At 43.6% G+C, this 16,118-nt stretch overlaps 1 protein-coding gene across 3 annotated transcripts in view; it reads left to right on the forward strand.

Annotated features, from left to right (window-relative positions):
* Positions 1-8,310: 8,310 nt before the first annotated feature.
* DOK7 (docking protein 7) overlaps positions 8,311-16,118 on the forward strand; it is a 42,223-nt gene continuing 34,415 nt past the window's right edge. For all 3 annotated transcript variants that reach the window (XM_053458232.1, XM_053458233.1, XM_053458235.1), the window contains exons 1-4: positions 8,311-8,440; positions 8,570-8,615; positions 12,819-13,049; positions 14,188-14,388. In XM_053458232.1, the coding sequence (XP_053314207.1) occupies positions 8,387-8,440; positions 8,570-8,615; positions 12,819-13,049; positions 14,188-14,388 (532 nt within the window). In that variant the 5' untranslated portion in view covers positions 8,311-8,386. The remainder of the gene's footprint in view (positions 8,441-8,569; positions 8,616-12,818; positions 13,050-14,187; positions 14,389-16,118) is intronic.

Below are 16,118 nucleotides of genomic sequence, written 5' to 3' on the forward strand. Positions count from 1 at the left end.
AGCGGGACCCCAGAAAAGGTCTGGAACAGGGCCTCAAGTCAGCCCAGGACAAGCTGCTGGATCTAGTGGGCCCGGTTACCCAAATCCTGTCTCTGGCCGACAGGGCCTTCCTGCAAGCGACTCCCCTCGACCCGAAGCTCGTTCGTGATTGGGCTCAACGGGTAGTATGCCTCCTGGGCAATGCCAACGTGGCCTTGGCCACTGAACGCCGTAGGGCGGCGCTATTCCGCATGGATCCTCGTCTGGCTGAACTAGGCTCCAAGGATTTGGGGGCAGCGGCTAATGGCCTCCTATTCGGGGACTCCTTCGTCAAGGAACTGAATAAGCATGTTTCGTTGATGACCTCCTGGAATAAGGCCAAATTGTCCATGCGGAGGGTCTTTCAGCCAAGCCCTCGTTTTTCCGCTAGGGCTGGACGACCGAGGGGCCGGGTCGCCAGCCGTTCATCGTTCCAAGGCTCCCGAAGTTTCCCGCAGCCCCAGTCGTCTTACAGATCGTCATTCCAGCAACGGTCCTTCGCCCCGCGCGGAGGCAGCAGAGGCCGCGGCGCTACCGGATTCCCCAGAGGTCGTTCCGGATTCGGTAAGCATCAGTTTTTCTTGTCCTTCTTTCCCTCCTCGGGTGGGGGGCAGGATATCTCGTTTTTTCCACAACTGGGTGTGGATTTCGTCAGACCCTTGGATCCTCCAAACGGTCCGAGGGTTTCAGATAGACTTCGTATCTCCCCCCCTTCAGTTGCGCAGGCCTCTCCCCATTCGCAGGTCTTCCTCCGACCAGGCCCTGGTAGAAGCGGAACTTCGTTCCCTTCGCGACAAAGGTGCCATTCAGCGGGCGTCCGGCCCTATCGGTTTTCTCAGCTCTATCTTCCTGGTGCGGAAACGGTCCGGGGAGTTCCGCCCGGTCATCAACCTCCGGGCCCTAAACGCGTTTGTCGTGTATCGCCACTTCAAGATGGAGGGTATCCACCTCCTTCGCGACCTTATGTCGGAGGGCGATTGGTTCACCAGGCTGGACCTTACGGACGCGTACCTGTCCGTCCCGATCCACCCAGATTACCGACGTTTCCTGCAGTTTCGCTGGGGCAGACAAATTTGGCAGTTCACGGCTCTGCCGTTCGGCCTCAGTTCTGCCCCTTGGTGCTTTACGAAGCTCCTAAAGCCGGTCATGGCTCTTTTCCGCTCCCGGGGCATCAGGTGCATCGTCTATCTCGACGATATCCTGCTCTTCTCCCACTCCAAGGAGTCCCTCCGGGTTCAGACGGACTTTGTGGTCCAGTCCCTTCACCAGCTCGGATTCCTGGTAAACGTAAGCAAGTCCGAACTGTCTCCGCGGCAGCGCATCCTTTTTCTCGGCTTCGAGATAGATTCGCTGGCTGCCATGCTTCGCCTCCCCAGGCCAAAGATTGTGGCCATCCGCAAAGAGATCCGGGCGCTCCTTCGGGCGGATTCCTGTTCTCTCCGTCTCCTGGCCCGGGTGGTGGGCCTCCTCTCATCGTCCATTCAGGCGATTTTCCCGGGTCCTCTCCATTATCGAGCCCTGCAGCGCCTCAAGGCGCATCATCTCCGCAGGATCCCGTCCTACGATCAGCCGGTTCAGCTGACCCCCGAGGTTCGCCAGGAGCTGTCCTGGTGGCTTCGGCATATGGAGGCGTGGAACGGTCGGGCGATCTTCGGATCCCAGCCAGATTTCGTCCTCGAGTCGGACGCCAGCATGCTGGGCTGGGGTGCAGCCTCCGCCTCAGAGGCGACCGGGGGCCTTTGGTCCCTGGAGGAGCGCTCTCTCCACATAAACTGTCTAGAGTTGATAGCCGGGTCGTTCGCGATCAAGAGTTTGGCCAAGGACCGCACAGATTGCTGTCTCCTCCTTCGGATGGACAATGTGTCGGCCGTGCGCTACATAAACCGGCTCGGCGGGTCTCGCTCCAAGCGACTTACGGAAGTGACCAAGGACATTTTCGAGTTCTGTCTGGCCCGCAATATTACCCTACAGGCGGAGTATCTCCCGGGCGCGGAGAATCTCCTGGCCGATTGGTTCTCCAGGCACTGGCGGGACGCCAGCGACTGGAGACTTCATCCTCAGGTCTTTCAGACTCTCCATCGCCGCAGGGGTCCTTTGTGCCTGGACCTCTTTGCGTCTCGGACGAACCGGCAAACGAGGGATTTCTTCAGTTGGCTTCCAGATCCGGAAGCCCTGGCGACGGACGCCTTCTCCCAGGAGTGGCCTCTGTCGGGCGCTTATGCCTTCCCTCCGTTCGCTCTTATTTCAAGGGTGGTCCATCATCTGCGTCGGGCGGGGGGGTCCCTGGTTCTAGTGACCCCCTGTTGGCACTCTCAGCCGTGGTTCCCGGCTCTGCTGGAGTTGTCCTTCCGGGATCCTCTGGCCCTTCCTCGTCTCCCTTCCCTCCTGTCGGGTCCGGAGGGTCAGCCTCATCCTCTCATTGCAGAGGACCGTCTGTCCCTGGTTGCTTGGACGATCTCGGGGGCTCCCGAGCGGTCCCAGGCCTATCGGAGGGAGCTCAGTCCCTGCTCCGGGAATCTTGGGCTCCAGGTACCAGAAAGTCTTACCGGGCTGCTTGGCGACGCTGGGCTGCTTGGTGTGTGGGACGACAGGTGGATCCCCATTCGGCCTCTTTAGGCTCTGTCCTTAATTTTTTGGCTGACTTGTTCGAGTCGGGCAAGTCTTACCGGACGATCAATGTGTTTCGTTCGGCTATTTCGTTCGGGCACGTGGGTTTCGCCGGTGAGTCTGTCGGCAAGGCGCCCCTGGTTTGTCGCCTTCTTAGGGGTATCCGTCTGTCTAGGCCTCCGGCTCCTCGTTACGAATCCCTCTGGGATGTGGCGATAGTGTTGGATTTCCTTCGCGCTTGGCCCGTTAATGAATCCTTGTCTCTTCGACAGCTTTCGGCCAAACTTACGTTGCTTCTCTGCCTGTTGTCTTTCCGCCGGGTTTCGGATGTTCGGGCTTTTGATGCGTCCGGTATCTCCTTTTCTCCTGAGGGCGTTACTTTTCGGGTTCTTCGGAGGACCAAGTCGTTGTCCTCCTCTGTGTCGTACCCGTACCTTGCTGGTGATCCTCAGCTTTGCGTGGCTCGGTGCGTCCAGGTTTACCTTGCACGGTCGGCGGTTGTCCGGCCTCCCTCGGTCTCCCAACTCCTTATTTCTTATGTTAAACCGTTTAAGGCGGTGTCTCCTCCTACGCTGGCCAGGTGGGTCCGGTGGCTCTTGTCTCTGGCCGGAGTGGAGCCGTCCTTCGGCGCCCACTCGGTTCGGGGGGCGGCTGCTTCTGGTGCCCTGCGTGCGGGGGCCGCCCTCGGGGACATCCTTCGGGCTGCGGATTGGTCTCGGGCCTCCACGTTTCGCTCCTTCTATTTTCGGCCAGTTTCTTCGGCAGCTGTGGCGCTTTTGTCTAGCGTTAAAACTGCAAAATAGGAAGCCTCCTGTCTTGCCTTAAAATTGGAAATTATTCTAGCCTTGGTGCCTGAATAATTATAATTTTAATAAAGACAGGAGGCGAGTATTTTCCCTCCCTCCTCTCCCTGGGGGTGTGTTGAGTTTGGTGGTAAGTATGCTCTTTGCCGTGGTTGCGCGGTTTTCTTTCTCGCGCCTTAGTTTTCCTGCACTGGTTTTTTTCTGCTCTGTTTTGATGGGCTGTTGTGTATATTTTGTTTGCTGGTGCATGGTTCTGTTACGTTTTCTCTCTTTTTTCCAGCTTGACTTCTTCGTCCGCATGTTCCTGTTGCGGTTCGCCATTGAGGGCGCCTGATTGCCCAGTCTGAGAGTTCTGCTGGTCCAAGCTCCGGTTCCAGTTGCTGTTCTTCGGTTTGGTTTTCCGTTGCGGCTGTTCTGATGTTCCTCGGTTCCGGTTCGCAGAGGACGAAAGAGGAAGAGGGGGGAAGGTTTAGGGGTTTATATACACTCCTGTATGATGTTCTATTGGTTGTTTCACTGTTTCTAGTTAACCCTTTCTTTGCTGCTGTTTGTGAGAGTAAAGGAAGAGATGCAAAATACTCGCCTCCTGTCTTTATTAAAATTATAATTATTCAGGCACCAAGGCTAGAATAATTTCCAATTATGCCTGACAGCTTTAGAGTTAGGCTGACCTGTAAAACTAGTAGAGCTTGTACCATTCTTAATAATACACCTAGCCGTAAGGTAACATTTTCAGATATGTATCTATATCATTCCTTGCAGAGGAATCAGCAATACGGCAGTTTTAATATTAAATTATACATGTTTATTATCTAAAACCATAACTTACCTTACCTAAGGTGGACTTGAGGCAGAACACTGGGATATGGTCCTCATGAATTTTACAGCTCAGTGAGCCGGGGCACAGCAGATCGTTTGATCTCCCTAACTGGCCCATGATCTACTCTAAAGCAGGACAGTGGGGCAGCTTGTGGAGACAGGAGAAGAGTGCTTCAAAATCATGAACGTCATGGACAGCTGGCAGGTGTTTATTGATGTATATGTTTTATTCAGCATAATTTTGACTCATTACTGAAGCCATGAGACATCAAGGATGTGAACAGTGAGCACAGCACTCAGCAAATACAGCTTTCACAAACAGAAAACATCTCTGATGTCCTCCTTCATCTCCACAACTCAAAGCCATTTCTCCAGACCCTTTCAGCCTGTTTCTCTCCCTGCCCTCACTGGTCGGCGTCCGTTAGAATAGATCAGCCTCCCCTGCAGCATTTGTTTTTTCAGCTGCTGTGTTGTTGTCTCCACAATGGTATCAAAATGCTACGCTCTGCCGTCAGCTGCTGCTCTCATCGAAAAGATCCCAGTACTGGAGCAAAAGTGTGCAAAATGCGCCCGGTGGGTTTCTGCCCTCCAGCATTCCACACTTTTGGAGCTTCAGTGGCACATCGATTGCTGTAGCGTGAACACATAATGTAACCTGTGGCCTCTCATACCCAGTCGCTGGCTGTTCTTACGACATTAGGCGTCTGCCAGCCTTAAAGTGCTAGGGCCACCTTGTTATCTATATTGAATCCACTAATGCCCTGTGATGGAGCTTTACAAGCCTAGGAAGAGACTGTGCACTACTATTGAGAATGTTTCCTCTTTAATACCATCTATAGCTGTAAAAAATATATTTTGTAAAAAATATGAAATGAGAGCAGAAAGTGTCATGAACACAGAATAGCTGGGACTGGTACCGTGTCTCCCTCTAGCTGGCACTGCAGAAAGCAGCCTGGACACCCATCCCTAGTATGGGAAAGTCTCAGGTTGTTTGCTGGTTCCTTTCTAGGCTTGCGCAGCCAGGGAAAAGCCAGGGAAAAGAGGCTGCATTACCCTGCCGCTCCGATGCTTTCCCAATGACCCAGTGGTTATCGCAAGATGTGGGGTAACAATTAGCTGATCTGTGTCTAGAATTTACCTAGACCTGAAGGGCCTCATTCATGTCACAGTAGGGGTCAGGTCCTCCGTTGCCCCCTATCATGATGCTCCTTCCTTATTACAATCAATGTTATATATATACAGTATATCGTTTTACCAAATACAGACAGGGCTTTCTTTTTATATGTAAAGTTCAAACACAAACATATTGTCATCACATAATGGTGCAAGTGTTAGAAACAAAATCATTTGTCATATATAGCAAGCCAAGTCATAAAAATAGCAGAAACCCCCCTTAGTAAATGTATCCCATGTGTGCATTACGTGGGAAGTTCCCATGGTGATCTACCTGTAGCTTTTACTGTTTTGGAGAAAGGGGGGTAGTCATATGTGGGGCGTGGCTAGCCACTGTCTGCCTCCAGTGGGTGGGACCAGCCACTGTCTGCCTCCAGTGGGTGGGGCTAGCACACAGCCAAACCCTCCCTTGTCTGGACCTTTTTTTTTAAAAAATGTTGCTCTAACATTTCGCCTCCCCGTTTCAGATATGCTCCCTTCCTGTATTTTGTTATATGCCCTCACTCTTCTTTCCTCCAAACGATACATATTAAGGTCACTGAGATTTTCCGTATAATTTATATGCTGTAAACCCCTTACCATCTTTGTAGCCCTCCTCTCCAATTGTTTGTAAATGATCATTGGTCAGTGACCAATTAGCAATATCTTTACCACTAGAGCCTCCACATCTAGTGGAAAGACATGGTTTCCATATACAGTCGGTCTTACATTTACACAATAGGGAGGCTCATGAGCGGTAGCCCCCTGCATGATTTTTTAAATCCCCTTGGCCATCTTTTGTGACCCTCCTCAATTTTGTGGTAGTGCTGGGCTATATTCCCTTGGTAAGACTTACAGCAGCACAAAACGTAGATACATAACTTATGTTTTGAATGAGCATGTGAGAGAGTGAGTGAATGAGGGTCCATGAATTTGGGATTCATATTCTGAGCTTTTTGCTTAGTTTTTGTCTGATTAGTGCCCCCCACACTTTTTTCAGGGCTTCATACAAGTAGCCAAATTAAAAAAAAATGGTAAAATTCCAATTTGTACGAATCCAAAAGCACAAGTCTAATAGTTTCACCATTATTGTACCAGTCTATTCCATGGCAGGACATGGTTAGCCAGCTATAATTTATAGAGGCAATCATCTATCCTTCAGTTTAATTATTTAAGTGTTTTTTAGTGAATCACTCCCAAGCTTTATAATCAGCAGCAATTGCTTTTAAGAGTGCGTTTAAAAGGACATGAATATACAAGAAATGAGAGAGGCTTTAGAAACAATACCCGCGGCTGCAGCATATCAATCCAGTCTTATGTACACTAGTATTTTATATTTTTTGTACTACTAACTGTTAGATATTCAGTACTGACTAGCATTTTATTTTTCTGCAAAAATTTTCCAATACAGATCTTCGGGGAGAATATAAATTTAACCCACGCCTTGCCGCCAGTGATAAAAGGCACCTGTCTTCCGCGTGCAACTCTTGTGAGCTTTGCCTTTCTCAGGCATCTTCAGATAACTATAATAAAAAGTCTACGCAGCTGCTCAGCTCACTAATCTGCACAAAGACCAGAGGAATGAGCTCAGACTGACAGACTGTGGGAGATTTCCCCTCTCAGGGGGCATGGAGATTATTTTCAATATAACACAGACATGAGATGGAAATATGAGATTTTCAGGCCACATAAAAATTGTTGGTGCATAAACATTCTGAATGCTTATTCATTTCTTAATGTGGTTTGAAAAAGGGAGAAAGATTTGAATGAATCATTCACTCTCAATAAATATGTCAAAAACACGGGTCCCTTCACTAGTATGAGTGCCTCCTCTTTCCTCACTTCATGTGTATTGCAACTCACATTTTCTAAACTCACAAGAATACCCAGGAACGTCTTATGGTAGGCTAGCTGGAGAACCTCTTCTTCTGGGGGGAATGCATCCATGTAGGGGTCCATTGGTGTGCAGAATCGTCATATTCATTTGCCTCATTCCTCACCCCCAGCTACTTGGGCTTCAAAAGATGTGTGTTGAAAGGGTTTAACTAAAAATGCATTTTAAAAAACAATGCTGGTCCCCTTCAAAGGTAGGGTGACAACCCAACGTCAACCTAGTTTTCATTTAACTCTCATACCCTCACCTGAAATTCGCAAGATTTAAAGTAGCATCCACTTGCATGTACTCGCAAACAACCTTTGAATTAATAATGTACCAGTTGCTTTGTGAGTGTTACTATTTGAGGGCATACCAGTGAATTTGAGTCTGTTAAGATGCATTGAATCTGAACTTGGCTTTCAAATGTATCACTTTTGAATTCACAAACAGCTTTCAATCACATTGCTCACATATTGTAATATATAACCTAATTTATATTTTATTTATTTTATTCAAAGAATAGCTTCCGCTGAACTTTGCCTCCTTCATACGCTTTGGATTTACAAAAGGATTTGCGGAGGAGAACACAATACCAACATTAAATCCCTTGCTCTAAATGCTGTTTCTGTTTTTCTCTCTCTTCTGTAGCCCAGAAAGTATAGTTTCTTCAACTTAACAGCCCACATAGCCACCTACACCAGTAAGCCCCACAGATAAAAGAGAGAGTAATTAAGATTTACAGGGTACGTGTCTCAACAACATCGTACGCCTACTTAGATCAGAGCTGCCGAGCGTTCTGGATATCAAATAAAAGTTTTTAATGCTTGCATAATTCTTATCCTTAAAGGGCCGCAGGAGAGGGTTCAGTCTCTGTGCCCACTGGAGTGTCGGAGAAGCTTGGTGAGAGCCGGTGGGTGGTGGCTGCAGAAGTTGGTGACGATTTGCTCAGCAAGCTACGTGTCACTAATGTACCCTGTTTGTGTCTCCTGCAAGGCCGAGCTATTAAAGCTATTTTGAAAGTGACCCTTCAGCTTAAGTAGATTCAGAAACAGAGGGGAGAGAGGGAGAGAGGGAGAGAGGAGGGAGCAGCTGTTTGGAACCATGACTGAAGATGACGGATTCGGTTGTGGTGGAGGGACAAGTCAGATTGAGAGATGGAAAAAAGGTCAGCGAATTGGACATTTTTCCCCCTGGTCTTTGTCTATCCCCCGGAAAACTTTTTGCCTCGGAATTTTAAGGAATCGCCCGGACGGTCTTGTAATAATTCTCTTTTGCTTTGCTTTTATGTTTTCAGTGGAAGAATAGGTGGGTGGTGTTCAGAAAACCTTCCCCTGTTGCAGGTACAGTATTTGCCAAACGCATGGTCTGCTTGAGTGTCACCGCCTGTGATAGAAAGACAGTAGAGCGGAAAATTAGGATATTTTGTCTTTAGAAGTATTTATGGTCTCATTAAGTAGCAGTGCTTCTATTAACTGGGGGTGGGGGGGCATATACTATATATAATGGCATTTTTGAAATGGGATTTCTAAGTATTTACTATGATTCATCTATCATGTATCTCGATCTATTGGCAAAATCAGAAGATAATATCTGTGATATCATCAAAAATAAATTAAAGGGTGTATGGAGATAACCACTGAAACTTTACAGTTGTAAAAGTTATCTAGAATGTTTTTTTTTCAGAATGTATTATTTGTTAAATAAAAAAAAAAGTATAATGTAAAAAAAAGTGTATAGTAAAAAGTTAACATGTTTCAGCTTCACAAGCATCATTCATTATTTGGCAAGGAGTTTTACTTTTTAATAAGTTGGGGTTTTTTAGTAACATTTTGCGTGTTGTGCTTTTTTAGTGGGGGGAAAGTCTCGATTTATCTTATTTATTTACTATTTGCTATTTATTTGCTGAGAGAATTTACCGCCGCTTTAACAGTTTCTCTCGCATTCTGTGGAACCCTTCAAGCTGTGTCAGGGGTCTTGATTTCTTTGCAGTCGTTTAACTTCTGATTTTTGCACTTAAGCCCTGTCTTTCTAAATATGTCAATGAATTCCTGGAGCCGTTCGGTTTCTTCGAAACACATTGATCTGGCAATTACCGAGAGGGGATATAAAATTCTCACTAACGTGTTGGAGACCTGTAGGAAAGGGGGGGGGGGTAGGGAGGGGGGGGCTGGCGAGGCTATATTAGAGCATTGCTGTAGGTTTAGGGTTTCTGTCAAGCCAGGTTGGGGGGAGAAAGAATAATGCAATCCCTTATTTAACCCTTTTGAGTGGGTTGGAGGCACTTAGCACCTTTCAGATTTAATATGAATTTAATGACTTTGAAATTCAATATTAAGTGAACACATTCATTATATGAAATTATTACAAAATAATTAATCGAAGTAATTTTCAGTAATTAAGGCTTTGCAAGGTGGAAAACTCAGTGGTTACCAGTTTTTGCAGATGGTGGATTTTTGAATCTAGACTCATAGAAAATGGGGCAGATCAGAGTGATTTGTCTCATCTTGCTTGTCCGTTTTACTCTCTGCTGTAAAAAATCACACCTTCGGTCCTTAGGCCCTTATATTCAGTATGGCCTTATGTCTATCCCCCTGCATGCTTCAATTCCTTCGCTGTATTAATCACTTCTGCTGGAAGGCTGCTCCATATCTCCACCATTTCTTTAGCAAAGTAATATTCTCTTGCGCAACAGTTAATCTTCTTGGTTCAGACTATTATCTCTTCTACCAGCATTCTATAATAGATATTATATACTCTAATATATAATGCGCATGTATAATATATATATGGTAGATGTAGAACTTCATGTTATTTTGTATATGTGTATAATAAGGTCCCCTTTTCTACGTGTCCTAAAGGGGAAATGTAAGCAAACGTGGGATTTTATAGTATTACTTAATACGGTACTTTATGTGTTAAATCAGCATAGGTGGGTTTTGTATAATGGATGTCCTCTTTTTAAGCATCAATTATGGGAGCAATAGTTGGTGTTTCTTCTCTTTATTCAAGTGAATGCAAGTTATTGTATTTTTATGTGAATATAGAAATGCATAAGGGAGGTCCAGTCTGAAGCATGCTGAGATGAATATTTGGTAATTCATCGCCTCGAAACAAAAATGAAGCCCAAAATCTCTAAGTGCTTTTATTTATAAAGGCAATATGCGTTCTGTGCATTCTAAAACAGTTCTGTTATTTTACATAGTTAACTTATTATTAATACATTTACTTTTTGCATTTTCATCTCCCAACCTGCTGTATTGCAGAAATGATTTAAATAGTAGCTGTTTGGCTGGATTTTTTTTTTACGATAGAATGTTCTTTCCAATTTGTACTAAATTCTGCAGATGATTTTGGAACAGCAAACATAAAAATTGGCTTGAAATCCTTTTTTTTTTTAGTGTCAATGTAGATTTCAAAGTGGTGGTAACTAGCATATAAACACAGCGCCCCTGACTAAAGGCCCCCCCACCAGTGAATGATGAAATCATGTCCAATTGGACAAAAACGGTCACATGCCAGAATAACCCTAATCCCACAGTATTTATTTATAAAGTATCAATTATTTTATTATTTATATTTAGAAGTAAAAATTGCCAACTCCATTCTCTGTTGAGACGCATTGAGAGCTTCTGTGCTACGTTGATGCCACAAATGCAAAATGTAATTACCTCCCTGATTTTTGTGATCATAGCTTTATAAATCAACCACTTGGTTATTATTAATAATATCGTGTGCTAGAGGCGCACACACATCTGCTACTTCTACTTGGATCACTACTTTCTTCGATTTGCATGCCATTCCATAACAATGCCTTTTGTTGGAAGTTATATCCGGTACATTTAACTCTTTATAACTTAAAAATGGACCTACAAATAAAAGCAATAGTAACCAGGGACACATAGTTTTCGGGGCTAATAGTGCTATGTCTTAAAATAACATGATTTCCAAAATTAAGAGTAATACAATAAAATGATTAATAGAAACAAAACAAAATATATTCATAAAATGAATTAGCATAGCTTGGGAGGGTTTTAAAACCTCGTTATAAACAACACCCCAGTTTCTGCATGGCAGTAACAGAAGAGATGCTTCCCATTGACCATGAATTGCGCTCTAAATGATCAATGACTGCAAAGCTTCCGAAAACTAATAAAAAAAAAAAAATAATTCAACTGAGGAAGTAACGCAGTTTCCAGAAAGCATATTCCTTTCGTAGGGTATTCATTTTATGGTGAAGTGATATGTTATAGTTTAATTTTCTGTTCTGTTTGTTCAGCAATGCAGCGAGTAATGCATATTGGTAAACAGCTTGTGTTATATGAACTGAAATTGTAACGCACACCAAGACGGTGACAGATATACGAGTCTGTAGGTTTGTATTATATATGTAACACGGCCAGCTGGTTCATAAAAGGACAGAGAAGTGTTAAATGTATCAGCATCTTGTGTGTGTATACATCAAGAGAATGTTCACTACTCTGCCAGATCTACAAGCAAGTTTATTAATTCATGTTTTCTATAATTATGCATGCTTTCCTGTATGTGTATCGTATATGTATTTTGGGGAGTTTGTTTCTTTTTTGGCCAAATGTTGGTATTTACCTTCTGGGTTTTTTGTCCTGACCCCCTCCCACCTCAGGACTCCTAGAAGCCATAACTATTTCTTCTCTTGTAGCCTTTCTGTTACACTCCAAGCTGTGTGCTCGCCACCTTCTGTGACCAAGCACTAACCCACCCTCTGTTCATTTTATTTATATATCCTCTTCTGAATCCAGAGAACACTTACTCCTAATCACCGCTACAAGAGAGCTACTACTCCCTCTTTTCACCCCTCCTTTTGTTTCACTTACCCCTACTACTCCATTAGATTGCAAGGGGTCAAGCGGGGCCCTCAAAAGCCCACCAATCCTGCCAGGAACTTTGTGTAAATTACCATAATGCTAGATGACAAGCTCACGGGCAGGGTTCTTATCTCCTGAAGTGTCTGTATGTATTAATGTACATTTGTTATGTACTGTATGTGTTAACTGCCACATTCAAATTGTACAGCTTTGTGTAATTTCTTGACGCTTAATAAATAAAAGATAATAATAATATATACCACCAAGTTGTGTAATAAATGTTACAGCTGTAAAACATTAATTATTGTGCTCTCTAATCATACTTGGGAACTGATTGGTTTAGATCCGGAGCCTCCAGGTGAAGCCCTGCGTCCCCGGATCTCTGGACTGCTTTCTTCTTCTTTCTCTGGGCGGGGTAGTGAGGTGTGGCCACACCCACTCACCGCCCCGGTTATGCCTACACTCCTCCCACTTTACCCTGCTCCTCATCCATTTCCTTCTCGCTAAAGGCCTTTTGAGGCTAGCTCCGCCCTGTGCGTGGTTAACTCAGCTGTGCGCACAGCTAGCCCCACCCCACCCCACACAAAGCCACTCCCCAGAAGTGGGAGAGCTCGGAATAGCCCACCCAGGGAAGTTCTAAGTGTATAATAAGGGAAGCCTTTCCTGTAACTGTCTATTGAGCTTCCATTCCTTTGTTTTCAGATTGTCTGTTAATGCTGGTGTACAAAGAAAAATCAGAAAGGACAAAGGGGCACAAGGAACGAAGCAGCGTAACGCTAGAGGATATCTGTGGCTTAGATCCGGGGCTCTCGTACGAGGGCATGAACCAGACGCTGGCCATCATCTGCTTCTCGCAAGTTGTTATGCTCGGTTTTGATAACAAGGAGATTATGAACGCCTGGGATGTACGACTACGTTACAGTTTGGGTGAAGGTAAATCACTTCCTTCTTCACTACAACCAACCAACAAACTCAGAGTCACGTGACAATAATCAAAACTATAGTGCAACTCATGTTTTTGTGGACCTTGGTCAACGTTGGTCAACCTGTTATTTTGTGCGTAATACAGGAGATATGCCCTTTAAAGTAAATAAAGTCGTATAATGTTTTTTATATCATGGTGCATTTACAAAAAAATATATATATTAAAATAAAAAGTTAATCACCTTTTTTTATTGATTTATATATTCTACATCACTGTGCAATGGGTTAACTTGACATAACTAGACAGAGGCACCGAATGCTATTCATCTGCTGTCTTCTATAACAGGTAGTGCATCACATAACAATATGACCCGCCGCTACAATTTAACAATCTAAATTGTAACTTGATAATAAAAAGTAGATGCGACCAACCATTTCATTAGCGACTGCATTGTGTAATCCTCTTCATGCTAGACGACAGCTGTGGACCTTTTCTTATGGAGTCACAAAAAGGAAATGGGAGAAAACAATATATTGTAGAAATAATAATAATAACAACCTGGAAAAATTGATGACTGGTATTTTTTCTGAAAATATTGCTACCCTGTATCCATGAAGTTATTGCCCCGCACAAGCCATAGCTTTTATTTTAGGACTTTAATCTGACCATTAATCTGACTGCCCTGGTCATTGGGCACTTGTTTCGAGCAGACAACAATTTTAGCCAATACGGGACAATGTATACTATGATTTACCGGTTTATTTAGCACCATCGTATTTCACAGTGCTGTACAATGGTATAGCAATATATTATAAGTAATAGAATAAGTGTAGGGATTGAACATAAACCGGCCATCACAGTTTTCAGCATATTTAAATTCATCTTTCAGAACTAACTATATATTTTGCTTTAATGCTTTGCTAATCAGTGGAATTGTTATGAGAGTATTTTGCGATATTCAACAACTTAACGATAGTGTAGAGGTAACTTTATGGGGGTTCTGAGAACAGTAAATGAAGCTGGCTATTCTTATGGCATATACATTACATTGGTGTATTGAACGTATAGTATTAATTAAAACATAGAATTTGGTGAAAGCAACAGATTTGTTTAAGAACTCAATTAAATAATAAATCACTTTCTCAGTTCACAGATTTCATGTCGGAGTCCTGCCGGGTACCAAACTGGAAAGTGGACCTGCCACCCTCCATTTGTGCAATGACATTCTAGTTCTAGCGAGAGACATCCCACCGGTGGTTATCGGACAGTGGAAGTTATCTGACCTGAGACGTTATGGAGCCGTAGCAAACGGGTTTGTGTTTGAGGGTGGAACGCGATGTGGCTACTGTAAGTAATACTCATTATCATAATATATTCTATCATGTAAAACAGCACACGTTTCTTACCAGAGAGTATTAATATACTGTTCCATTCTGCGAATTGCCTTCAGATATATGATTTGTTAAATGAATGCATAAGATATATTGCAGATGTGAAAGTTACCTTAATACCTTTTAATTGGTGATGCAGTAGTATCTTAATATGCTGTTCGGGTTCTGGTCCATTGTAGGGACAAAGTTAACTGGAGCAGTGGTCTTTTGCATCGCTATGATGTCACATAGGTCAAGTGACTATGAAAATGTCTGGGCTGGCTTTGGCCAATTTTACAATGTAATGGATGGTTTTAGCGTGGAAAAAACTGCAATTTGTAATGGGAACGTGTGAATCAAATTTTTAGACCCATGAATATTGTAACTGGTGCCCACAATGATGGGTTATAGGCTGTTGTGACCTAATACAGCCTGGTTGCTCTGCTGAGAAACCACAGTAAAGAGAAATTGCACCGGTCCCAAGTAGACCAAGAGGATTTGGATGGTTTGCCAAATATATTTTTTTGAGGACCAGAAATAATGAAGCTTTATGGTCCCAATGAGAAGTTTGGTTCTGTATGGACAATCATAAAATTATGATGGCTCTTCAGACCTTAGGTAACCAAAAGAACCTACAGTAGATCTAGATTGCCAATGTATCCCTTATGCAGATCCTGGGACATTAAATGTAATGAGTATATTGCATATGGATGTCTCAGCTTTTCCTGCAGCCTTTAGGTTACAGTGAAAAAACTGTTCACTGTAGTTTGTTTTTTTACTTTGGCCATGTTTGTAGTTTTTACTTCTGTGCAATCTGTAGTTGACCACATAGTGCTCTTGAATGAAAAATGTTTACATTTCGAATGGTAAGCAAAGTGTGTAGCACAATGTGGGTGGCAAACACGTCTAAGGCTCTCTGACTTTCTGATTACCAAGACAAATCTCTTATTCATCTGGGGTCAATGGGTTCTTTTATTATAAGGCTAAAAACCTAAACACTGTTTAATACAAACAAAGATAAGGTGTTAAAGCTTCTCATATTCGCCCATCGTCAGGTTTTCAAATACATTGTAGCTCTTCAAATAGCCTTCACAGCTGCACGCCATGCATTTTCTACATTGTCCATAAAGTATCCATTAAGGTCGGCTAAATTTAAACCAATAGGTGTCGGAAAGAGGTCACAGTAACTGATCTAGGATTTAAGTGTATGAATAAATGTATGGTCACATAACATAACGAAAACTCCTACGGATTTCCACAGTAAAGATCTGATTGATAATCAACATCTGAGTGCCGAAGTTTGATTTTATTCCATCTAGAATATCCGTAGAGCTGGGGTTGCTAACATGTGAAACATGGTGCATTGTCACAAGGGAGAATACATTTTGCAATGGAATTTGAAGATGGAATGTAAACTTAACATTTTGCTAGCAACCAGCAATATGTTTTTAATAACAAATAAAACTAATATTGTCCTGGTAATATATTGCATCAGGATAGTAAAAAAAACAATAATATAGCTTATACTTTCTGAGCTTATTGTCATAAAAACAAAAGTCCACCTACAGTGGCAAGAAAAAGTAAAGTAACCCTTTAGATTTACCTGATTTTTGCATTAATTGTCCATAAAATGTGATGTGATCTATATCTATCTGTGCTTAAGCTAAAAACACACACACAATGCTAACATTTCACGTCTTTATTGAA

The sequence above is a fragment of the Spea bombifrons genome, chromosome 1, assembly GCF_027358695.1.
Source record: "Spea bombifrons isolate aSpeBom1 chromosome 1, aSpeBom1.2.pri, whole genome shotgun sequence".
NCBI classification, from domain to species: domain Eukaryota; kingdom Metazoa; phylum Chordata; class Amphibia; order Anura; family Pelobatidae; genus Spea; species Spea bombifrons.